Genomic DNA, 26,092 nt, shown 5'->3' on the forward strand with positions numbered 1-26,092 from the left:
TTGACGATATCGTCGATCGGTGCAGCCGTAAAGATATTACTGTTATCTGTTGCGTGCTCCGAGTCGTTCAACACTAGCATCTCATGTGTCGTACACTCACGCTCACGCATACACTGGCGCGTTATCGCTCCCGCCGTCGTACGTGCAATCTGACGGTGATCTCTTCTCCGCGAAAATCGAGCAATCGTCCGTCTTGATCAGCGACGCATATCGTTAGATTTGTAACGCTCCGCGCGATGATCGGCAGATAAATGATCTGCGCCGGCGTTTCCGATATCTTATATCCCGGTGGTACGCTTGGTGAAAATTCGTGTATCGTATGAACACGTTTGTCGTTGCTGTACGCACTCGCGGTCACGTTACACTCCTCGCGGATAATGTTTATGTTGATAATATTAATCGGTGCGTCTGATTCGTGCCACTGTCCTGGCTGCAATATACGCGTCGACGAGAATCCCAGAAGCGATCCGACGTTGTTCGGTTTGTTAAAGTTCACTCTGAAAGCGCACTTGATCTCGCTCTTCATCGTATTGTAATTTGCGCGAAGCACTATCGGGTATTCCGCGACCTCGTCTTTGTAGCCGTTCGCGCGAACGGTCTCCTCTCGCGCGATATCCGCGATCGACGTACGACGATCGTCGTTGGAACGAACCACGCGTTGCGGACGTTTACGTGAAATTTCACGTTTCAAAAACTCGTGTATGGCTCGTATCTCGTACGATCCCTCGGGAATCGTAATTTCCGTGTCATCCTCGTCGAAATAAAATTTATTATTCGAAGAAGTCACGTTCGGAATCGTGTGATAAGTCTCGAAACACGTTAGACCGAGCTCGTAGTCACCGTCGCTCAGATCCACGGCGGGAAAATAGTGCTCCGCAAGGATGCTACTTTTCCCGATCAGCGTAAACGTTACGGACATATCGGCGGAAGCTGGTCGACGAACACTGAGTTTCCGCACGGCGCGTCGTCAGGTTTTAAATTAGCGCCGATCGTCATCTATCGTCCGGAGAAATTGCAAGACAACTGGCCACAGATGCTCTGATCGTAGCGCTGATAAGACGTGTAATTGTACTCAATTTTCGTCACGCTCGGTCCGAAATATCGCACCAGTTCTTTCTAGTGTCCCTTGAATACAGAGTCTGGCCATTCCGTAGACTTCTTTCTATTGGTTCAGTTTTACAAGCCCCTCAAAATGGCGAAAATGGCGGAATTTTTAAAATGGAGAAAAATTGCGTATTAATAAATGTAAAATAATAAATCAGAAAAACACTTTTATTGCCATTAAACATCAAAAAATGTATTTTTGTATATATATATATATATATATATATATATATATATATATATACATAGAATATATATGCATAATAGAATACAATATAAAAGTACAACATACATTATTCTTATATATATGTAATAAAGTATAACATAATTTTTAATGAACGAAAGTATGCATTGCCATAGTTTTGCTACTATAATTTTTCTTTTTTAAGTTGGATTTTACACACGATATACGCATTCTATATATAATATAAAACGTTTCATTATTTTAAATTTTAAATTATGGCAATCTTTTATTGTGTCACAATGAATATCATTCATTTTATCTAAATAAAAACTAAAAAAATTGCAGTGTTTTTTTTAAATCTGACATGTATGATCGAATAATTATTTCCATCTTGAAAAAATAATCAAACGTTTTCTCATTGACGAAAAAGAGCGTGTTTTTACGGAAGCATTTCAAGAGAACTAATTTTGTATATTTTTTATTAAAATAACTTTTTGATCCTGTAGAATCTAAACATTGAGAACATGTTTTTGTGCATTTAACAATACTTGTGATAATGTAACCTGCTATATTGTATAATAAATTCATTTCAATATTGTTGAGATGAATATTGTTGTTAGGCTTAATAAAAATTACTTCTTCACATTGTTTAGATTGTTTAATTGTTGTAGAATTATCTAGAAAATCGCCAATCATATCACCATCATCTTCATCATAATTTGAAGTATGTAATAATTTCATATATTTTGATATTGTAAGAAGTTTTAAATTCTGCTTGAACTGTAATGCGTTTGGAATTGGATGTCTTACTCTTATCGCAGAAAAAAGATTTTCAACACAATCCTGTGTCAATCGACCAGTAAGTACGTATATACAAAAATCCGCGTTCATGTATTAGATACTTCGTCAACTCAATAATAGACCTTATGGTAGTCATAAAACCATTTTGCACAGGCTTAAATTTTGGTTGATGACCAATTTTTACTTCTCTAAATAATTCTACAATAGATTCTAGAAATGCTATAGAGTCATTGAATTTTTTTTCTTTCTTTTCATCACCCGCTTGTTTGCCTAACGCAAGTTTTGGCGTCCTTGCAGTTACTAAAGTGAACCATTTAGACATACATTCAATAAAAAGTGATGTCGTATTGAATTCTTTTTTATTTGTTTCTTCAGCATAAAATTTCATTGCGCTGCTAACATCTCTACTAATTATATTTTTTGCTTTATTTACTTTCATTTTATTAAATGTGGTGCAGGAAATGTCTTTTTTTTTATTTTAGGAATTAATTTGAGTTGAAAATTTTCTTGAATATCTACTAATTCATCTAAGTGTGCACATTCGACAACAGCTGTTGATAAGTTATGCATATCAACAAATGTTTTGGGCAATTCAATGACTTTATTATTTAATAAAGTAGACTTTAAGTTTTTTAGTAAGTGTGGAGCATCAGCAATAAAAAAAAGTTTTCGATTACTGTTAACAGGATGAGGTATGTAATTTCTGACTTCGGATCTGTTGCTGCCAATAGCACCAAATGCTCTCCACATACTTAGATTAACAGGACCCATATCAGAAGTTACGCTATGAACGTATAGATCAATAGATTCTGCTTTTTCAATAATCTCTTGTATAACAGGTTTCAAAATAGCACCGTCAATACTATCTGGTGTAAGGAAATAAGCTATAACCATTTTCCAACGTGTAAAAATTCCTCCAAGCATAAAAACTAAACTGTGAGTAGCTTCTTTAATTTGGCCTAGAACATATTCATAAAAAAGAGAACCAGACAAAGAAATTATTATAAACCAAGAAAAGAAACAATTTTATTGCATATCCTGATGTATAGTAACAACAGTTTATGCTCACATTTTGCAATGTATCTTGGAACTTTATACTAAATGCAATAGGGGAGTATATCTGTTAAAAAAATTTTTAACTATATGTATATTAGATGATGTTCCATAATACATTACAAAACATGCACAAATAAACATTTTTTCTGCTCCACAAAAAATATAGAAAAATTGAACAATCTGTTTAGTTAGCTAAATAACATTATTCTTATTAATGTAAATGAATTCTTATATTATAGTGATTTATTATTATCCGTATCACTTATAAATATACGGTATTTATTAGACAATGATATTTTTGTAAAAAAAAATATTTAATTATGCAAAAGTAATTATACTAAATGTAATAAAAAATTGTATTATATATACAAATATTAGTATAAAAAATATAAATTACAAATGTATTAGAAATTATATTAACCTGATCTATCTGGCAACGTCGATAAACCAAAATGTGAATTAGTTGCTATATCAACTTGTTGTCCTGCAGTAATGCTCATCTCGTCAATAGCGAGCATGCAATCTTTCTCTCGATTATCGGTAAAATTTAAAATGTGGTTACGTAATATGTCAAACGTTTGATTACAAATACCGGGTTCAAAGTCTATGTTCTCAATTTTTCTTCGAAGAGTACGCTCGGCTGGTAAAGGAATATCCTGATTCCGTAATTCTTTATAACCATTATTATCGCAAGATATAATCTTAAGCGAATAGCTTTTTTGATAGTAGCAGAACACCATTTTTTACCGCGCATGGATTTCTTGCAGAGAGCTGCAACTTGGTCGTCGTTAAATATTCTTTTGTATCTAGCCTTTAAATTACTATTCTCTTCTAATAATTTTCTTCTTTCATACATAAGTCTTTTTATTCTTTTTTTCATTATTATCCGCGACTTTTCTGATTTACTTAGTATCATATTTGCTTGCTGAAATTTTGTTTCCACTTGTCGTAATTTGGCCTGTGTAGCATCTAATAATGCTTTTTGAACTTTTAATTCTGCTTCTTCAAAGTTTTTCTCAGGATTACCAATTTGAAATGACACACATATCATTGAGTCTGAAATTGGCGTTGACACTGGCGATGTATTAATTGGCTCTATTTCTGTATTATTTATAGCTGCTTCTGTTTCCTTAAATACGTCTTCCTCTATCAAATCATCAGACAAACATTTTTCATTGTCCACTTTATTATTTTCCGTAATATCAATTTCAGTCTGAAATATATAAACAATCTTATTGTAAACTAATGGTCCGTCTACAATGAGTCATATAGGTATGAATCGTAAGGTCGTACAGCAAATCGACCAACGACAATCAAGAATGTATAAGAAAATTTGATTGTGGTTGATCGATTTGCTTACGATCTTAAGACTACGACTCATTGTAGACGAGGCTTAAATCTAAGGACACAACTTACAACCACGCATATTTTTAAGTGTTATTGCATACTATATTTCACTTACATTTGATGTAGCAGAAACAATTTCTTTCTGCATAAAAATAGTTGGAACTGCACAACTTTTCAGCTTTTTCTTGCCATCAACACGTACTTTTTCCCACATTTCGGGTAAAAAATGTTCTTATTAAATATAATAAACATAAGTAATGTAATTGCAAAATGTAAATAACTTGAATTACAGAAAAATGCATTTTACCTCACATACAAAACAGTCTTTTAATGCATCCAAATCATGTCGACCAATGTTTTGAATCCATTGTTCTCTTCTTTTTGTATTTCTTGGGATGCGATGTAAGGAATAACCTTTTTTCCAAGAATTGGAACATTTTGTTACGCAGCAATAAGGCATTTTGTAACCTATACAAATTAGTTCTCTATAATATTTCCATAATAAATTATATCATAATCATATTATTAAGGTTAGAAAACATATAATTTACGTTTTCAACTTGTTAAAAAATTCTGTTATTTCAAACAATTTCACTTATGGTATATTCAAAAAATTAAATAAACTTTATATGTATATACACTATTTATTTACCTTTGTACAATCAAAAAAATTCAGAAAATACGGAACACTCCATGCACAGCAGGAACCACTCACAATCACTCTTATATGTATTAAGTATAGTATGTACGCCATTTTGAGGGGCCTATTGGCCAGACTCTGTATTCAAGGGACTCTAGTTCTTTCGGTGGTCGAAGATTGCCGAAATTGTCAAAATATACGACTCGATCTCCCCTCTTGGCGTACGCTACCCAATGAGTACCGGGGCCGGCTGCATCGTCCAAATTCACGATACCGCTCTCGTTTCGACGTACGCTATCGACGATCGGTAACGAATCACGCATGAAAACACCTCTGAAGAACGGTACGCACATTCGCCTTGCCAGTCGACTCAATTGTACGTTAGTCGTAACACCCGTGGGCATATTTAACGTCTTCTTTGATGTTTTTTTTTTTTTTTTTAATCTTCAACGCTACTCCTCGCCCGCGTTTGTGCGGGCCGAGATACAGTCCTTGTCCATATTTGTACGGAGCGAGATAAAGTCCGCGACCTTCCATGGCGCGATTGTGACGTTGCGTCTCTTCCAGCTGACGTCGCGCGGGTTTGCTAGCGTTCATCGCCGTTGTAATTCCGGCCGCTCCGCCAGCCAGAGAACCGAGAACTCCCAACAACGGTAGAATCGGCAATACGCCGCCTCGTTTCGCTGCCGGAAGTATCCGTTTCTTCGTCGGCCTTTTCCTCGTTCGTGTTTTCCGTGTTTTCAAACCCATTCCGAGCTTCGTCTTAGCCTTCATGGCCGCCCAGACGGCTGTAGCGGCAGCTCTCTCTCCGAGAGTCGAATCTCTCGCGATGACGCGTCCCAACGCTCTCTCGGCGAGTATCTCGTCTGCCGCGTGTCTCTCGGTGAGGCCTTTGTTACGCGAATAGTCTATGTCGTGCTCGCGACATGCCGCGTCCAATGGATTTACACCCGGATCACCTCTAGCCAATCGTTCTCGCAAACGAGTTCCCGGACCGCAATACTGATAGCCGGGAATGTGCAGTTCGAACGGAAGTGCACCTATCGCGCGATTAAACAGGCCTCTACCTGTTTTTATTTTTTTCGTTGACATTCGCCGCAATCCTTTATCATTGGCGCGGGACCGTCGATGTGCGTTCGCTGCCACGGTTGATTGTAATGTTCGTCACAGCGACGATAGGTCTGAACCTCCAAATCAACCTTTATATGCTGCGGAAGCTTGTCCCACACGTAGTGGACGTGATCACCGCACACTTGCAATAGAACGGCTTTCGGCACGAATTGCAGCTGTTCGGCGCTAAAATCGCGAATGTCCAAAGGTCTCGACATCGAAGGACGAACATTTTTGCGACTGAGCGATTCGCGGTGCCGCGCACCTATAAATAGACGTTCGAACGAGAAAGTTCGATTCAGTCGTACAAAGTGTGAGGGAAAAAATGAGATTCGTGCGACAACCGTTGACGATTCGCGTGACGAATTGCGACGACAGATCACGGTCGATGGAGGGCAACGCGGATAGGCGCAGACACGGTACGATGCTGCCAACTACTATACGCGCGATCATTTGCGGTCCCTCGAATTGCGGTAAAACCAACGTTCTGATAAGTTTGCTGGAAAGTCCGCACGGTGTACGTTTCGAGAACGTGTACGTGTACTCGAAATCGCTGCAATAACCGAAATACCGATATCTGGAGAATTTATTGACATCGATCGACGAAATCGGCTACTACACCTTCTCCAATAACAGTGACGTCATTCCACCGAGCGACGCGTGTCCGAACTCGATATTCGTTTTCGACGACGTGGCGTGCGATAAGCAAGACACTGTGAGAGAGTATTTCTCGATGGGCAGGCACTCGAACGTCGACTGCTTTTATCTCTGTCAGACGTACGCGAGAATACCTAAACATCTGATACGCGACAACGCGAATCTGCTGATCCTGTTTAAACAGGATGGTACTAATTTGAAACACGTGTACAACGATCACGTAAATACCGACATGTCGTACGATGAATTTTGCTCGTTGTGCCACGATTGTTGGCAATGCAAGTACGGATTCGTAGTGATAGACAAGGACAGCGCACTTTCAAACGGTCGATACAGAAAAGGATTTAACGTGTTCGCGATACCGCAAAAGCGGTCAGTCGTCGCCGATACGTCGTCGAAGGTGAAACAACGTTAGTGTTACGGAGAAAGAGATCGACACTCTGCTTTGTTTCCCCCCCACGATGGCTGCGATCGACGAGAGCGAGATGATTCGCGAACGCGAGAAGATCGTGAAAGATATTGCGAAAACGAGTAATTCGATTCGCAAGAAACTTCGCGCTTTGAAGACCGATAAGATCGAGAAGGACATTGAGTTGGACACGCACTTTAAACCTCTCATCGAGCCGTTGAAAAAGATCGTCGACAACTCGAGCTTGATCGCGGTGAAAAAAGAGGAGCCGACGGAGAGCGACGCTGACGTGAAAATCGAACCGCTATCCGTTCAAGCGCGAGGAGGAGGTGGAGGATGCTACACCGAAGAGAAAGAAGAAACGATTAGACTCCTGGTCGGATCTGTCATCGACACCGCGTAAATCTAATCAATCGATTGTACTACCGATAACCTCTACACCGATAACCTCTACACCGACGCTAACCGTGCAAAGTACAAGTCCCGAATTTCTCAAAATCGTGGATGTTTTCGAAACCACGGACGACTCGATCGGGACGACCGTTAAAAAACGGTTGCAAACGTCGAAGGGTCGAGAATGGTTTATAGAATCGTTGCAAGATCACTTGAGTCCTCTGAGTCGAATATACATCGCGTCTGCTTTGAGCGCCTATCCAACGATAGACACCACATACGGCGTTTATCTCGGCGAGAATGAATTGATGCTCGATAATAAACGTTTTGACGTGACTAAAGCGGATAACATTTATATCGACGGCGTACGATACGCCGGCACACCCGGTATTTACGAGTTGATCTTCAAGAAAATACCCGATTACGATATCTACACGGAGAACGATATGCAAAAGTACAGGAGCATACTGTTGGCAACGAGTGCTCATAAATACAAGCACGATTCTCACGAGCGACGAAAGAGCAACGTGGGATACAAGTATACACAGGTAATCGCACCGTTGATGTCAACCGAATCCAAGAAGAAAAAATCCGGAAAGGGATTATTCGCGCCTCGCGCGATGACGCTAACCGACAATAAGATCGACTACGTGCACTGGGACGACCCCAACGAGCTGGTGGATCGTCTGCGATTGCTCGACGCTTCGCGTCAAGCTGGCAACAATGCCCACGACAATGAGATCATGTCGATCATCGAGGAACTTCGCGAGGCTGGGCTTATTATAAATTAAACGGTGCGACAGCGATCCGTTCAATCGGTGTCGAAATGCCGATCAATAAATTTGGATTGTTCGAGCAGCGCGAAGACGCGACGAATATCATTTTCTATCATTATCGGTGGAACGGATTAGTGAGAAATTTCGTGCGCGACAATGCTCTGTGTCGCGCCGCCACGGACTTTGATGCAAGATCGCGCAAGATTCGTCGCGTAGCGCAACCTGAGACTGACAGTGACGCTGTTAACAAAATATACGTTGATCAGTGCTTTAAAAGTCTGACAGATCAATGGAAAGAGTCAGACGAGAAGCTTACCGCGTTCGAGAAGGACGTGCGAGCGTTACAGGCTGCGGTGAACGAGCTTCGACGTGCAAATATTGGTAGATTGGAAACGGCTAATGAAGGATGAAGAAACGGTTCAGCAGAAACGACTATCGAACAGCGACGAGTGAAGAGAGGCAACGGTTAATTAACGACGGTGACGAACAGCAACGAACGATTCGAGAACAGTTGTCGGACGGCTGTCGAGCGATTCAAGAACGGTTGTCGGACGGTTGTCGAACGGTTCAAAAACAGGTTAAAAACGATTACGAGCGGTTTAGAAACAACTGCGAACTACGCGGAGACAGGAAAGGCTACAAACGGCTAAAGAACGTCGACGACGACGACGACGACGACGATAAGTGACAAGAAGCAGTTAACTGACAACGACGAACGACAACGAACGGTTCGAGAACGGCTCGAAATCGTTTCTGAGCGGTTCAGAAACAGTGATGAACGACGCAAAAACATGAACAAAAACGGTTACGTACAGCCGAAGAACGACGACCGACAGTCAACGAAACGCTAACCGAACATGAGACCGTTAAAATCGACCGATGTGGATAAAAATATCGAAAAGCGACGGTTGGTGGACGAATTGCACGCACCGGCGAGAAGAAATTTTCCCCGCAGACACGGCATAGTGCGAGGGTACGACGACCTGTGGCAAGCTGATATCGTCGAAATGCGTCCGTACTCGCGTTTCAACGGAGGCTACCACTACATACTCACCGTCATCGATGTGTTGAGCAAGTACGCGTGGGCCGTGCCGCTCAAGGGTAAAGGTGGCAGCGAGACAGCTGACGCTATCGCTGAGATAATTCGAGATAGCGGGAGGTGCCGTAGTAATCTACAAACCGACATGGGGAAGAAATTTTACAACACCGACGTGCAACGTCTCGTGAAAAAACACGACATCAATCATCATTCCACGTATTCGGTGATGAAGGCGTCGGTCGTCGAGCGATTCAATCGCACGTTAAAAAACAACATGTGGAAGATGTTTACGCTCAATGGAACTTACAAGTGGGTCGACGCGTTATCGCGACTCGTGTCGGATTACAACGCGCGCAAGCATCGAACGATCGGCATGCGACCTGTCGACGTTACCCCCGCGATCGCCGAAAGACTCTTGGCTACGGTATACAGCGGTATAAAGATCGCGGGCCCGGCAAAGTTCAAAACGGGCGACTCGGTACGCGTCAGCAAATACAAGACAATTTTCGAGAAGGGTTACACGCCGAATTGGACCACCGAGGTGTTTAAGATCGTTAAAGTGCAGCATACCAATCCCGTAACCTACCTACTCGAGGACTATCGTGGAAAATCCGTTGCTGGAGCGTTCTACGAGTACGAGTTGCATCGCGCGACTTATCCTGACGTGTATCTCGTGGAGAAAGTACTGCGCAGGAGGGGCGACGAGGTTTACGTAAAATGGTTGGGATTCGATGGATCGCACAACTCATATGGATACACAAGAACAATGTGATTTAATTCGTGCAAACTGTATTTTATTTTTAATATAAAAATGATACATGTGTAAAGTATTTGAAATATGTAATACATATAAAGTATATTATAAAAAATATTAAATACTAAATACATGTGCGATATCTCTATTGATATCCCTTCTCATATATAATACGATATTTACTCGAGGACTATTGTGACTTTCATGCTTCGTGGCGCCACCCCGGGGGGGGGTGTCGTCACAGCACTCTGGGAGGGGGCCCCGGAAAACGCACTGTTCCCTCCGGGACCACGTTATACTACATACATAGATATATATACATACATACATACATACATACATACATACATACATTATGTTACATATATATATATTGCATATATTATATTACATTATATTACATACGTTCGGTAATGTCCCCACGGCAACGTATCGGTCGAATTCGGCACGATATATCGCTTATCGTCGTACGGACTCAGAGCGATTTTCGTCTCGCTGATAGTGTACACTTCGTGCATTTTCGATCTTATGCACAACTGTGGTCGAGTCATTTCGATCTCATCGTTCAAACACCGCGTGTAGTCGTCGAATGTGATGGTGCGCGCGATAACGTTACTTTTGACACCTTTCGCTTTTTTGGTGTTTTTCTTACCATCGACTCGCAAAGCGTACATTTTCGCCCTAAGTCCAACGAATTCGGTCATAATGGCCCCATTGTTTTCGTCCTTCATCAGGCCCGGCACTTTTTTATTGACAAGTGGTATATTATAAGCGTTATCTACCGCGTAATCACTTGTGTCGAACCGGACTGTATCATATTTCATGTTCTCGTACGCGTCGTCGCACATGATATGATATGATAAATCAAACTGTCCGTGTCGGTATACATGATTCTACACGAGTCGCGGTACAGGGGAGACATGTACTCGTGGTGAAATTCGTATAGGCACACCTTCGACAAGTCGAGGATGCACATGCCGACGTAGATCGGTTTATCGAATTTCACCTCGAGTTTGAGCAGTTCAATGGCTACCAGATTTTCCAAAAACACGCTGCTGCTGTGGAAATTCGGTCGCGCGATCATTGCCTCCGCACCGTATCTACCCTTCCACGTCGTCACTAATTTTACATCGACGTGGTTGCGTACATTCTCCATTGTTTTCCCAAAAACAGCGTTATTCATTAATTTATATAATGTTTTTTTGAACTCATTTTTTGCCTGTGTCCTAAATTTTGTATTGAGTTTGATGTAAGAACGGAGCCACTCAGATTGAGCGAATTGCAATACGCGATATATTTTAGTGACGCGTAGATCATGGCACATGCACTGCTGCAGATTGCGATAATGGATGACATAACGCTTCTTATCGTGCAGCGTGGCAAGAAGTTTGTCCTTCCGTTTGCCGGGCGGTTTATCGCGCATCGGACAAAACGGTAGGTCAGCGTGCGCGTCATGTTTATCCTGCGGATACTCGAGATCGACCTCGAGAATATAGCCCGTAGGCGAATCCGAAGCGATCGCGTTAACGTCGAAATTTGACGCGTCTTCGACCCATCCGCGTAGGGCAGTGGCTTACACATCGCCCAGCCGTACAAGTTGTTGACATCGAAGTACATTAGGTACGACGACGGTTTCGATGAATTGTACGACTCCATATACTTGTTGTTGGCCTTCGCGTATCTGTCGGAACATTGACTCAGCCCGCCACGAATACCACGTTCGACAAACATGACCATGTCAACGTCGGTCAGCAGTTCAAAATTGATGCACGTATGTTTCAACATGGCGTCCCATGTAAAGCCTGGTAAAGTGTAGTAGTACGCGGGATCAAGTCCGTAACTCGCGACGAAGCTGTCGCGGAAATTTTCAAACACGTCGGCCAACAGCAAGACATCGGTTTTCAGGTATAGATCGCTGTATTCGCCCAGGGTTCGAACGGAGAATCGCTGCCATACGTTCGCGGCGTGCGCGTAATCGCTCTCGGATACGGTGTCACTAGTCAAGGAACTGTAAAATGAATCGCGCGGCGGTAAACACGTATCCTCCAGCTTTTCGACGCTGTCCACGTATTCGTATGGAAAGACACTTTTTCGCGTCAATAATTTGAAATCGTCGTCGGATAACGTGAAAAATTTGGAACGTATAATTATTAATTTATCCTTATCGAGGAAGGATGCCAATTTTGCGAGACTCGCGCTCAGAAATTTGTACGAGTCGATGAATATTAATTTTATATCGCTTCGCGAATCAGATCTTTCCGCGGTGTCTTTCACGTGTTTAGTAAATGAGATGTACTTTTCCTTTGTTATAGGCAGTACATTGATTGAGCCTTTGAACGCGGCAGCTATCTCCTTGATAATAAAGTGCGCGTCATAGCCCGACAGATTGTGAAATATTACTGGGATGAAATGAGAATCCTTATAATTCAGATTGCACGTCGAGTGTGCTGGACCTCTGTACCGCCCGGTCAGGTGGCAATGATCGCGCACTTTATTATCATCAGGCGCGAATTGTTGTTCGCATATGTGACATTTCGTCGCGCTGTGAAATGTCTCCCACTCGTCTCGCGTTAGGTCTACCATGCATACAATGTCGGACAAGATGTTCTTTACGCGATGCGCCAATCCGTTGAGTTCCTCGACGAACCACGCGACGCAGTCGTTATCGCGACAAAATCGATACGTCGATAACGTTTTGTCGTACGAGCACTGTACGTAGTATGCTATACTACATACCCGATGATGTTGATAGGCGTATGACGCGTGTTCCGTCTCCGGTTGTGTCTTCTGCAGCACGCACTCCAGATCGGCGTACACCACGAAGGGAAGTCGCTCTTTCCTGCTGTGGTTCTTGAAGCTGAGCCACTTGTTGTTCTCGCTCGGTAGTCGGATTGCGCATTTGTTTACCTTTCGACATTCCACAGTGTGAGACTGCAACTTGTCGCTCGAACTAAAGTAGTAAAGACATCTACAAAAAAGAAACACAAATATTAGAAACAAAAAAATATAAAATAGATATATTTATTGACTCCCCTCAGGGTTGCAAGGCGTTTTGACGGGACGTTCCCAACCCTTTACAACTTTATACATTCTCTTAACCTACCTTAGCCTATCTTACATTTAACCTTACATAACTGCCCTGCCTATCTTTACACACACACACACGCTCGCAAGTTCCCTATCTCTGTGGACTTCCGTTTCCGTTTACAAGCTTCTCACTCATCCTCTCCCTCTCATTCACTCCTCCCCTCCCCTACCTCCCACTCTCCTCCGTCATCTCCTCCCTCCCTTACTTTCTCTAATTTCCTCAGCCATCTTTCCCCCTCCCCCTCCTCCCCCAACACCTCCCCCGCCGCTTCCTGCCATGATCTCCCTCCCCCCCAATCTGCACACTCTTCCCACACATGTTCCCACGTCTCCTCTCCCCCTCCACACACCCTGCATATTCTTCTCTCCTCCGCCATCCAGTGTTTCACCCCCCTCATACCACCCCCCAGCCTGTATCTAGCCACCCTCTGCCACCTGCTTTCTCCCCAGTTCTTCTTCAAGTACTCCGGTATCCCCTCCCCTTTTATCATGCCATACTACTTGTTAAATTTTGCCTCCCCTATCTCCTTCCACCTCTCCTCTCTTTGCTTTCTTCTTTCTTTCTCAAGCACGTCCTCCCCCCTCCACATCCCCTCCTCCCTCAGCTCCTCCACCTCCTCTATCCTCCAGCCCCTGCTCTCCGCCGCTTCTTTTCTCTCCTCCTCCCATCCCCCCCTGCTCACCCCTCTTTTCGCCCTCCTTTTTACCTCCTCCCAGCACTCCCTTGCCAGCTCCCCTCCCTTTCCCTCCTCCAATTTTTTCTCATACCCCATGCTCTCATAACCGCCCTTCCTCTTAGTTTCTCCCTTTGTAACTCCTCCCTAATCATATATCCCGGTATACATCTTTCCACTCCCAACACCCACCTTAAATATCTTTCCTGCAATCTCTCTATTTCCCCTCTTTCCCTCCACCCCCATATTTCCACTCCGTAACTTATCACCGTCCATATCAACTTATCAAACAACCATATTCTCCTACCCCAATCCCCCCCAAACTTCCTCTTTCCGATCCCCCATACTTGTCCCAGCAACGCCGCCCCTCTCCTCGTCCTCTCTCTTACATGTTCGTCCTGCCTCCCATTACATTTTACTACATATCCCAAGTAGCAGAATTTTCTCACCTCCTCAATTATCCTACCCTTCCATCTCCAACTCACCTTTTTCCATCTTTCTCCCCCTTTTCTGCATCTCATTACCTTCGTTTTTTCACTGTTCAATACCAATCCCTTTCTGTCCAAATACCCCTCCAGTTTTCCCATCATTCCTTTCATATCTTCCTCATTCTCCGCCAACATCGCTATATCATCCGCATAAGCCAGTGTATATATCTTTCTCCCTCCCAGCTTTATTCCACCCCAGCCCCCTCTTTTCAGTTCATCGTCAATGTCCGCCAGCAGCAAGGTGAACAGAATTGGGCTTAACGGACACCCTTGTCTGACTCCCCTCCCTGTCCAAAATCTCTCTCCCATCTTCTCTCCCACCCTTACTCTGCATATCGTCTCCCCCAACAGTTCTTTACACCTCTCCACCAAGCCCTCCCTTACTCCTCTTTTCCTCATGGCTTCCACCAGAATTCTCCTGTCCACCGAGTCCAAAAGCTGCTTTTAAGTTCACGAACATCACCACCATCTTCCCTTTCTTCCCATTTACTTGCCTGTTTATCAGGTAATTCAGTACGTAAATGTTGTCCGTGGTCCCAACCTCTTTTCTAAACCCTGTCTGACTCGGTGGCAGCAAGTCCTTCTCTTCAACCTCCTTCCTCAACCTTTCCGCCAACACGGCAGCATACACTTTGTATGCCGTTTGCGCTAACGTCACCCCTCTGTAATTCCCCACTCTTTCCCCCTCCCCCTTTTTTCCTATAGGCACTATAATTCCCTCCCTCCAATCTTCCAGCCAACCCTCTCCCTTCCACACTCTATTGCACACTTCCCATAGCCATTCTTTCATTACCTCCCCTCCAAACTTCCAAACCTCATTTGGAATTCCATCACTTCCCATCGCTTTTCTCTCTCTAAGCTTTCTCACTACCTCCCACACCTCTTCTCTCCTTATCTCCTCTTCCTCCTCCTCCTCCCTCCCCTCCCCTCTTCTTGTTCCCATCACCACCCTCCCTTTCACTCCTCCCAACAGCTCTCTAAAGTACCCATCCCATTCTTGCATACTAATTCCCTCATTCACCCTCCTTCTCCTCTTTCTCTCCCTGTTTACCACTTTCCATACCTGCCCCTCCGTCCTGATCTCCTTTACTTCCGCTTCCCATTTCTCCACTTCTCTTCTTTTCTTCCCTTCACATAGCTTCTTGTATCTCTGTTTTTCCTCCCTGTAACTGTCCCCCTCTCCCCCTTCCCTTCTCCATTTTTTTAACATGTTGCCAACTCTCTTTTTTCCCTCCCTACATTCCTCATCCCACCAGCCCCTTCCTCCGCTTTTTTTGCCCCTCCCATTCACTTCCCTTAATACCTCCCTTATCTTCCCCTTCAGCCCCTGCCACTCCTCCTCCACTCCCCCTCCCTGAGCTTGCCTGTCCCCCATTAACTCTCTAAATTTTTTCCTGCCCTCTTCTGACCAGTCTCCTCTCCCACTTCCGCTCTTTCCCCCTTCCCCTTATCCATACCTTCCTCCCACCCTTCCACCCACGCCGTCACTGGCTGATGGTCCGAATCGACCTTCTCTTCTACCACCACCCGTTCTACCCTTTCCCTTGTCCTCCTGTCCCCTAACACGTAGTCAATCACCGACTCCTCTCTTCCCCTTGTATACGTCCATTCTCCTTCCTCATCTCCTCTAATTCCTCCGTTAAAAATCGCCCACCCACGTTCCCCCAAGAATCTACACAGCTTTTTTCCCTCCCCATTTACCTTGCCATCCTTCGATCTTCTTTCTCCTTCTCCCCTCTCTTTTTTTCCCTCTTCCACGAACCCCCCTTCCTTTCCGGTCCTTGCATTAAAATCCCCCCCTATCAGCACTCTCACTCCCCTCTCAATCTCCTCCACCCATTCTTTCAGGTCTTCCAACTTCCCGTCCATATCCTTATTTATATATACTCCCACTACCCTCCACCAATCTTTTCCAAGTTTCACTTTTATCGATACTATCCCTTCTTTATCTTTTTTCGTCTTCTCTCTTTCCATTTTGATCCCTACCCTCATCCCTACTATCATTCCTCCTATCGCCCTTCCCTTCCGGCTCTTCCTCCCTGCTCTCTGCACTTCCCATACGTAACCTCTCGGCATCTTTTCTTTTATCCTTTCCCACCCCTTACCGTCCACCCACGTTTCGCATAACACCATTACGTCCCAATCCTCCAGCCTTTTCCAAAACTCTATCTTTATTTGTTAACCCCGCCACATTCCAAAAGGCCACCTTATAAATTCTACTTCCCTCCCCTCTCCCTCTCCTCTCTCCCTCCTCTCCCTCTTCCTCTCCCACTCTTCCACCCAGTTCCTCCCTCTTATCCTTCTCAATTTCTGCTCCTCTTTCTTTCCCCCTACCCGCTCCGTCTCCCTCCTCTACTCCCCCTGCCTTTGCTCTTCCTCTCTTTCACTTTCTTTTCCTTTCCCCTGCCCTTCCTCCCCGCACCTCTCTCTGCCATTCCTAAGCACACCTCTTACCTCATCCCACACCCACCATTCCCCCTCTATCCATACCCTTCCCATCTCTATCCTTACCCTTTGACCCTCTCCTCTTGCCTTCCATGCCACTTGGTTTATTTTTCATTTTATCCTTCTTTCCTTCCATGTCAAGTCTTCGTCTATCCACGTATTTTCGTCTCTCAGTTTCCACTTATTTCTCATTATTTTCGCCTTCTCTTCTTCACTTCCCACTTTCACCACTGCCATACCCCCCTTCTCTCTTCTCCCCGCCTCTATTTTTCTAATCTCCTCTATCTTCATCTCCACGCCTATCTTTTTCATCACCTCCGCCACTCCCCCCTTTATTTCTCCCGCATCTTCCTTCACTCCTTTTATCAGAATGTTTCTTCTCCTTTCTCCCCTCTCCTTTACTTCGTACCTCCTTTCCAGCCTTTCCACCCTCTCCTTCCAATCAGCCTCTCCCCTCCCCTCCTCCCTCAATCCTCCTCCGCTTTCCTCTCTACCTCTTCCTCCCCCAAGACCTCCTCCCTTTACCTCCATCTGCATCCCCTCCAGCTTTCGTTCCATGTCCTCTATTCTTTTCTGAAGCTCTCCTCTCTCCCTTCTCCACATCTCCTCTCTCTCCTTCAGTTCGCTTTTTATCTTCTTTACTTCTTCCATCATTACCTCCTTTTGCCCCTTCGCCACCTCTCTTATCTCCTCTCTCACTCCTCTTAACCCCTCCCTCATCTCCTCCCTTATTCCTCTCAACAACCCCTTCACATCCATATCCTCCCCCCTGCCCCCCCTGGTGACGTTCTCACCGTCTTGTTACTTCTCTTCGAGAAGTCCTCGTTCCCTTCCCCCCCCGCACCATCTTCCTTCTCCATTTTATCCCTCTTCCTCTTAAACCACTCGTCTATACTCCCTTTCCTCTTGGAAAACTCATCTAGATTCCCCGTACTTCAGCGTCTCTCTTTCCCCAGCCTATCCACAAACTGCGCCATCTATCCTCTACTCTACGGCCGTACTACTTCCCCGCGTTATCCCGAAATCCCCAGAATTCCCTAGCCCTTCACTCTCGCGCTCTCTATCCTTCCCCTTCTACGCTTGTCTCTCTAACCTCAACCTTCCCGATTCTCCTCCGCCTCCACGGACTCTCCTCCCCTATCATCCGCGCTGCCTCCACTCTCACACCCTCCCTTTCCCTCACCGCGCTCACTTCTCACTCGCCACACTCTCTCACTCGCTCTATCTCTCACCCTCGCACTTCGCTTTTCGCTCGCAAAAATCGCCAACTCACACCTAACCAACCGGAAACGGAAGTCCCAAAAAAAAAATATATAAAATAATATATATTATTAAAAAAGTATAGGTACTTACCGATCGCAAAAGTATTTTTTGTTCTTTTTCTTGCTCAATTGTGAGCTTACGAGACGGGATAGATGTTTAATCCACGCGAAATGTCCAACATTGTCGTCTCGTGGGTCCTGCACGTACAGCAAATTCACATGTTTTTTATCACTTGTGCGGTCGGTAAGCCGTATCGGGAGAACGTTTGAAGTCTTCTGTCCCTCGATGATATAGACATTGACGGATATATCGTTGAGTCGTTCGAACTGTTTAATTTGACTCAACGTCATTGGAAACTCAATGTCTTGTAAATTCAGTACCGTTGAATAATGCGGGTATGAAGATTCCCGTTCTGGATGTCTTTCGGCTGGATGCAAAACAGCCGTCACGGCCCACGCAAAACACGCATTGTCCATAGACAGCACATTGATCACCGCGTGCTTAACTTTAATGTCTTGAGGCAATTTCACGTGACACCCCGCGCGCAAAGGATTGTACTTGTTGACGCTCACCGTCAAATTGAGGATTCGAGTCAACGCCCACCCACTGTCGCGTTCCTGGAACTCTTCGAGTTTCGCTAATATGGACTCGATAACGTGCAGCTCGTACCACTCGCGCAAGTGCGATGTATCACAGAGTTCTATGTTATTTGTACATATACTCTTATTGGCACGTTTATCACCCGTCACAAACTCCCCGTTGAACGCGGTGTTCACTTTGACACAGTTATGTATTTTTATAATGTCTCGCACTCGCTTGCACACGACGCTGCAGGCGTCTTCCAAAAACTGTCGCGGTTCTATATGGTCTGTATTAATTACCGCACCGCTCATTATACGCTTTTTGAACCCGGTGTCGATTTCTCGCCATACGAGTTCTGCCGCGCGCGTGTCGCCACTGGTACCGGCGTTCGCATAATCACCACCGCTATGGATAAATTGTCTTTCCAATCGCGACTTCACACCCTTGAGTCGCGCGATTCGGGCAACCAACGATTGCCTCTGCCTGATCGTTGGATTGTCGGAGAGCCGCTGACGTTTGGCACTACAACGTGTCTCGAGCTGCTCGACGAATTCCGCGCATTGCAGCGCCCATGTGAAAAATTCACCCAAGGTAGCTACTTGGTCGGACAGCTCCAATAGATCGCGTTCGGTTTGCTCGAATTGATCCATGTTTGATCACTTTCGCACCAGTTTTTTTATTATATCACTTCACAGCACTTGCACGTGATAACGTGTTTAACCACACAATAAATCTCGATACTCTTTGACCGATGTATCGCTCTCAAATCGTATACTAATGCGGCTCGACGCGCTTCATCCCTCGTTATATACCCTTTGCCCTCTCTCTCGCTCCAATTGAATCTTGAACAATCATTTCTTCCTTTGTTTTACGTACTGCGTCGTAAAAAATAGCGTGAAATTGTTTAGTCTACGCGATAACACCCCCTTTTCCTAGAAAACATTTGCTTACGACGAACGTGTCCCGACAGGTTCGATGCGTTATCGGGTCGATCATCGTCCCGATGACGTCATTTTTTCCTTTGTTTTTCACGTACTGCGTAGATAGAGCAGTTCTCCGATATCGCGTCCACCGTGACGGATCCCAGGGAAGCGTCGAATGTAATATACGCTAGCGATGCGTTCAATACAAATCAGCTCACCTAAACGTATGACGTATAACGCGATGTATAGAAAGTGCCTTAGAATCTCTAAATTCACTTAATTTTGAGAACGTCGAACGTGTCCCGACAGGTTCGATTGTTTAGTCTACGCGATAACACCCCCTTTTCCTAGAAAAATGTTATTTACGACGAACATGTTCCGACAGGTCATCGACAAAAAAACACGCTACTACGCAGTGCGCTATCGAGTTAGTCTTACCATTGTGCGCCACCTAGCGGCGTCGTTGCAAACGAGGCCCCCGCGGCCCGACGGACCCCGCGGCCCCCGCGAATCCCCCACGCGGCCCCCGCGGACCCTCACGCGGCCCCCGCGGATCCTCACGCAGCCCCCGCGGCCCACGCGGACCCCGCGGCGCGACCGCGACCGCGAACGCGGACTTCCCCTCCCGCGGACCCGCGGCGCGGGTGAGTCATCCCGGTGACTCATCCCGATGACTCATTCCGGTGAGTCATCCCGGTGAGTCATCCCGGTGAGTCATCTTGGTGGTATGTCAAGATCCACCCCTCCCCTCCCCCTTCCCCGCAAAATCCGATATCCTTGTGTAACCCGATACCCTTGTGTAACCCGATATTCTTGTGTAACCCAATATTCTTGTGTAACCCGATACCCCTCTCCCCTCCCCCTTACCCCCGCGAAATCCGATACCCCCTCCCTCACCCCCCTCGGAGCCCCCGGAGTTGAACCCGCCTAGGTTAACTACTTTATTACTATACAATAACTTTCATACTTCAGCAACCCAGGAGTACCCTGAGTATCTCATGTTACGAGCACCACGCCTTGCGGTTTCACGATCACCAAATCTAATCTCTACAATTGAGCAACTCAACATATCCCGTATTTTCCTATTAATACGAATATCGCTGCATGCAGAACTTATTGCCAAATATTTATTAATTATATAATAAACAAGGTTTAAAGACTCATATCCATGACACGAAGCCCTCGGGGCACGCGCTCCGCCTAACCGAGTAAGTAAGAAAACGATGAAAGTAGTGGTATTTCACCGGCGATGTTGCCATTTCCCACTTATGCTACACCTCTCATGTCTCCTTACAGTGCCAGACTAAAGTCAAGCTCAACAGGGTCTTCTTTCCCCGCTAATTTTTTCAAGCCCGTTCCCTTGGCAGTGGTTTCGCTAGATAGTAGATAGGGACAGTGGGAATCTCGTTAATCCATTCATGCGCGTCACTAATTAGATGACGATGCATTTGGCTATTTGTTTCGTTTAAGGCAAAACGACCGCAATCATGCACGATCATTCTGAACCTATAACGATATTGCAAGGCGATTTACTGTCGGTGTTCGCAGCTAACACCCTGGAAGTGCTTGAAAGGAGCTGTCTAGCAGCTCTCGCTCTACTACTCATGCACACTCACATTCTCGCTTGTCCGCCGATGCGGAGGCACCCAACTCTACGTGCCACCCCGACGTGCACCACTAATCGCGGTTACGTTCCGCCCCGGCACATAACGGGTTGTTATGCCGTTAAACCTCTTCCAATTTAGCCATGAGCCCCAGAGGACACGAGTCGTGAGCGTACGCAGTTGGGCAGGTGTTAGGCCCAGACTACGCAGCTCACCCTCGCTCCTAGGGCTCCAGACACCTCGCCATGAGATCGTAATGGCGGTGAAACGGACATTATCACGCGGCACCCCTGTGCGCTCCGCCCGGTCCACTAGATCATTACAAGATCGGTACTTCTCCACCTTACGCTCATGTGACACCTCTAACGCAGTTTCGCTGGAAACTACCTGCGCGTCTACGACCACTGCCTCATCACCCTTAGTAATGGTCAGGTCGGGCCGCCTCAGGCCGGCAGAGGTCGAGTAGGCTAATTCCGCATCGACATGCCATCCCTTCTGCTGAAAGAAGCCACCGACTCGACGACAAAGGTCGTTATGCCGTAGGATTCTCCCTCCGTGCGTTCTGAAGCAACGCTGAACGCAGTGCGCCGGTGTCTCGATATCGGGACAACCAGCACGACAGCGAACCTTGCGCCCATCACGACCTCGGGAGACTCTCGCTCTAGACGGAATACAGTTGGCCCGTATGTGATGATAGTGCACGTAGTCGGCTCCGGGGATGAGGTCGGCTCCCGCCGACACCCAATGCGAACTCAGCTTCGACGTTTCCGCCTCCCTGAGCCCGTTCCCATCGCACGACTTGCGCAACCAGGCTGCACACTGTTGTCTAAGCTCAGCGGTCGTAAGCACCCTGTTACCCCGGATGCGCATCTGGTTCTCACACCAAACCAGCCGCCTAGCCACAAATGTGGTTTCGGCGGCGGCGCGCGCCGCGGGCAGAGTGCTGCGACACAACCGCTGCAATCGGTCGAACTTCAGAATAGAGATTAAAGTCTTAAGTAGAGGCAAACCAAGCCCGCCACTCTGTATCGGCGCATGAAAATATCCAGCAGGAACATCATGGGGAAATCGCAACCATCGTCTAATGGCCTTGCGTACCATAATATCAACGCCCAACGTTTTGGCCGTGACGGTTCCCACTATCCAACGGTGATAATACCGTGGCAGGAGAAAGTCACGTAAGAGCCTCAATCGCTGTTGCGGCTTCAAAGGCGCCTTAGTGAGTAGCTCGATAGAGTGAGCTAGGGACAGATTATTAGCGAATTCCCTAGCACCTTCATACATGCAGCCCAGGTACGCCCAGATCTCGACAGGGGATCTTTGCGGAATCAGCGCTCCCCCCACGGTGAAGTACGGTGTTGTGTCAATCTTCACCTTTTTGTCTTTACCGGACGCCACCATGGACAGCACACCTGTTTTCTTTGCGTTAATTGTAAGTCCATTGCGCGCAAAAGCAGCCTGAAGCCGTGTCAAGTTCTCCTGCAGACCGGACCTGGTAGAGGCAAGGAGCACAATGTCGTCTGCGTAGCCCAAGGCGCTGATCAGCTCGTCTCCCAACTGATAGCCAACATCCTCCGAGAGAATTGCTAGTGCTCTATCCACGACCAGATTGAACAGTAGCGGCGACAACGGATCACCCTGTCTCACGCCACGGCCGATCTTAATGGCCGATACATTATCGGTGACGGATCCTATCACCGTTTGCGCATCCGAATAGACGGCCCTGATATATTCCCTAAACTCCCAAGGGAGCTCCAGCTCTTCAAGAGTCCTATGTATGGCTGGGTGCGAGACCGTGTCAAATGCCTTCGACAGGTCAACGCACGCCAGATGTAGTGTCCGACATCGCCTCCGGGCATCACCGAGCACGGCGGACAGGACTGTGACGTTCTCACACACCCCATCCACCGGCCGAAAACCCCTTTGGCGAGTGTCGAACACGTCCAGGGCCGCTAAACGTTTGGCAAGAATTTTGTGGAAGTGTCTAACCACAACTGATCCTATACTGAGAGGTCAGTATTCCGCCGGTGATGGCCGGTCAGACATCCCTCCCTTCTCCAAAAATACAGTTCTTGTTGTGGCGATCGACGAGGGTTCTTGCCAGGAGCAGCAGATTGAACAGAAGCGCACGAAGAACAAGGGGAACAGCGTTCCACATCCTCGGCGTAATCTGGTCCAATCCGGGCGCTGTACCAGTCTTGATCGAAATCCTTCGAACCTCGATGGGCTTTATAGGATCCCAGAGCGAGGCCTTATCCGCCGCCCGAGTTGGGCCAGTGGCGGCGCCCTCACCTAAGCCTTCAAGATGAATCCCTCTGGCTGTCGGTGGACGGCTCCGGCTAGTACGCGCTACCCGCCCCGCCTCCCCGTACGACTCGCGCAAGGCCGTCATGTCTCCATCCGCGCCACTAGACGCCTCCATTACAGGACGCCAGTACGCGTCGAATTCGACAGCGGACGGTCGCTCACGTTCCGAGCCGCCTTCGAGGACGTGCGAAAGGCAGGCCTTTGGGCTCTTCTTGTAGAGAGTCTGCACATGTGCAAATTCTCTCTTTCTTTTCTGCTTCCTACTCTCTTTTGTGTTAGGAGGATTGCGCTGCTTCGTCGAAGCGCGCCGTGGAGGGCGCACAGCTGACGGCGGGAAAATCAGGGCCAGCCATCTTTCGATGGCCTGGACGTCGACCACCCCCGTCAGTAGAGCATCTCTCGCGATGCCCACAAGAGTATTAGCCTGATAGCTACGGGACGCTGAGCTCTGCTCTATGAGCTGGTTGATGATGTCCCGCAGCCTCTGAGATCTTTGCTCAGGGGAAGGCTGATGTGCGCTTGGATCAACTGTGTCAGACTCTATGGTCGCAGGGCCGGCAGCAGCTCTTATCATCGCCGCGCCGTCCCTATCGCCCTCATCGATGCCAACCGCGTTTCGCGATTGCATCTCTTGGCAGAAGACTCTAACCATCTCGCGATAAGCCTCTTGTCGACGCTTACCCTTGATAGCTTCGAGACTCCTATGAGGGAACTTATCCTGCAGATGATGATTCATGAAGATAATTCCCGCTAAGGTGGCTGTAGCCTCAGCGCGAGCCATGAGTCTGACCTCCTCCACTGACCAACGTGCTTTTACGCGCTCAACATCCACCGCGCTATTGGCCACCACTGGGTGAGTCTTAGTAACATGCAGACTTAGACCACGCATGGTCTGGAACTCCCTTGGACAAAACTCACAGTTAAATGCTTCTGTCCCTTCTATGACATCGGACATGGCTCTACTTCTAGTACGCGACGGTCCAGCTACGACCCCGTCAGGTACCTCCGCACCAATGGCACTATCGCTTGCGCATCTTGCACGCAGTACCCGGGCCATCCGAGAACCCGGGGGTTTTACATTCATACGTTGACTTTCCATAAATTTACTGCGTGTAGGGGAGCAAACGGATTGACAGCCGAGAGCTCCCCAAATAACCTTAAGAGAGTCATAGTTACTCCCGCCGTTTACCCGCGCTTGCTTGAATTTCTTCACGTTGACATTCAGAGCACTGGGCAGAAATCACATTGACAACATCCAATTTCACAATTTCTTTCTCTGCAACGACTACACGCACGATCAAACAATGAATTTTTCACTAAATAGGTTTTACCCCAAAAGCAATAAGTTCATGGTGGAACCAACAGATAGGGCCTATTAGTTTAGCAGAAACCTCGCTGTCACATATTAGGAGCCTATCTCATAATAGGGGACTTTCCTCTAAGTAATAAAGTATTTGTATGTATTTTCAATCATATTTGTTATTAGATAATATTTCGGGACTTGGTTAGTGGAGCGTGTGTGTTGTGCATGCGTGTGAGAGTTGCGGATAAATTAGGCGAGAGTTTAGAGGGAGATAGGAGGCGAGATAGGCGTTAAACCGATAAAAAGGTAGGAAAAAGAACTTAAATTTAGGATAGGATAATAGATGTAGCAGGGAAATATTAATTAATAAAGGAAAAGAGCGCTAAATGTTTTAGAGAGAAGGAGAGGTTAGGTGAGAGAAGGCGGGAGAATAATGCTGTGCGTTCCAAAAAGGAGCGAGATTTACGTCACGCATACAGTAGGTAGCGACACTAGACGGAACAGTCTAGGTATATAGGCAGCGGTTAAGAAGATTGACTAGAAGGAGTGCGTGAACGAGCGACGGACAGGATGGAGGGAAAGGCAGGCGAGAGTGAGAATGCAGCAATAAGGAATAAAGATGTGAATCCGGCTACAACTTTGGATAGTCCAAGCAGTGAAAAAACGGGTAAAGAAATTTTTGCCACTCCAAAAGAAGAAAAGAGAGAAAAAGAAAGACTTACAAAGGAGGAGTTAAGCATGAGAGAAAGATCGAGCTCGATCAGCATATTGGAGTTTATGACAAGTGACAACAGCACGGCATGTGAGTTAGCGAAAGCTAAGAGGAAAAAGAACAACTTGTGAAGGAAATTTTTAAGAGAGATAACAAGACTGTGAGAACGCCACCAGGATTAGACAAATCGAAAGAAGGAGTCGGTGCTGCAGGTAAGAAGAGAGAAGAGGAAGGAGATCTGTCGGTAACAAAGAAGGATGAAGAGGATGGTTCGCTATTAGCAATCCTGAGAGAAATTAGAGACGAGATGAGGGACCTGAGGGACGAGATGAGAGAGATGAGAGAGAGGATGAGCGTCTTAGAAGAGGGATGGAGAAATAAAGAAGAAAAGATAGAGAAAAGGATGGATAAGATAGAAGGGAGACTATCGAAGA

The 26,092-nt window shown here is 46.1% G+C and overlaps 1 protein-coding gene across 1 annotated transcript; it reads right to left on the reverse strand.

The window, feature by feature from the left end:
* Positions 1-10,662: 10,662 nt before the first annotated feature.
* Positions 10,663-18,634, reverse strand: LOC139821429 (uncharacterized). Its single transcript, XM_071792428.1, has 4 exons — positions 18,318-18,634; positions 11,848-13,238; positions 11,223-11,389; positions 10,663-11,139 (listed from the first exon to the last, which is right to left on the reverse strand). The coding sequence occupies exons 1-4, from the start codon at positions 18,575-18,577 to the stop codon at positions 10,663-10,665; spliced, it is 2,295 nt and encodes a 764-aa protein (XP_071648529.1). The 5' UTR covers positions 18,578-18,634.
* Positions 18,635-26,092: the final 7,458 nt, after the last annotated feature.

This window comes from Temnothorax longispinosus, chromosome 11 (genome assembly GCF_030848805.1).
Source record: "Temnothorax longispinosus isolate EJ_2023e chromosome 11, Tlon_JGU_v1, whole genome shotgun sequence".
NCBI lineage: Eukaryota > Metazoa > Arthropoda > Insecta > Hymenoptera > Formicidae > Temnothorax > Temnothorax longispinosus.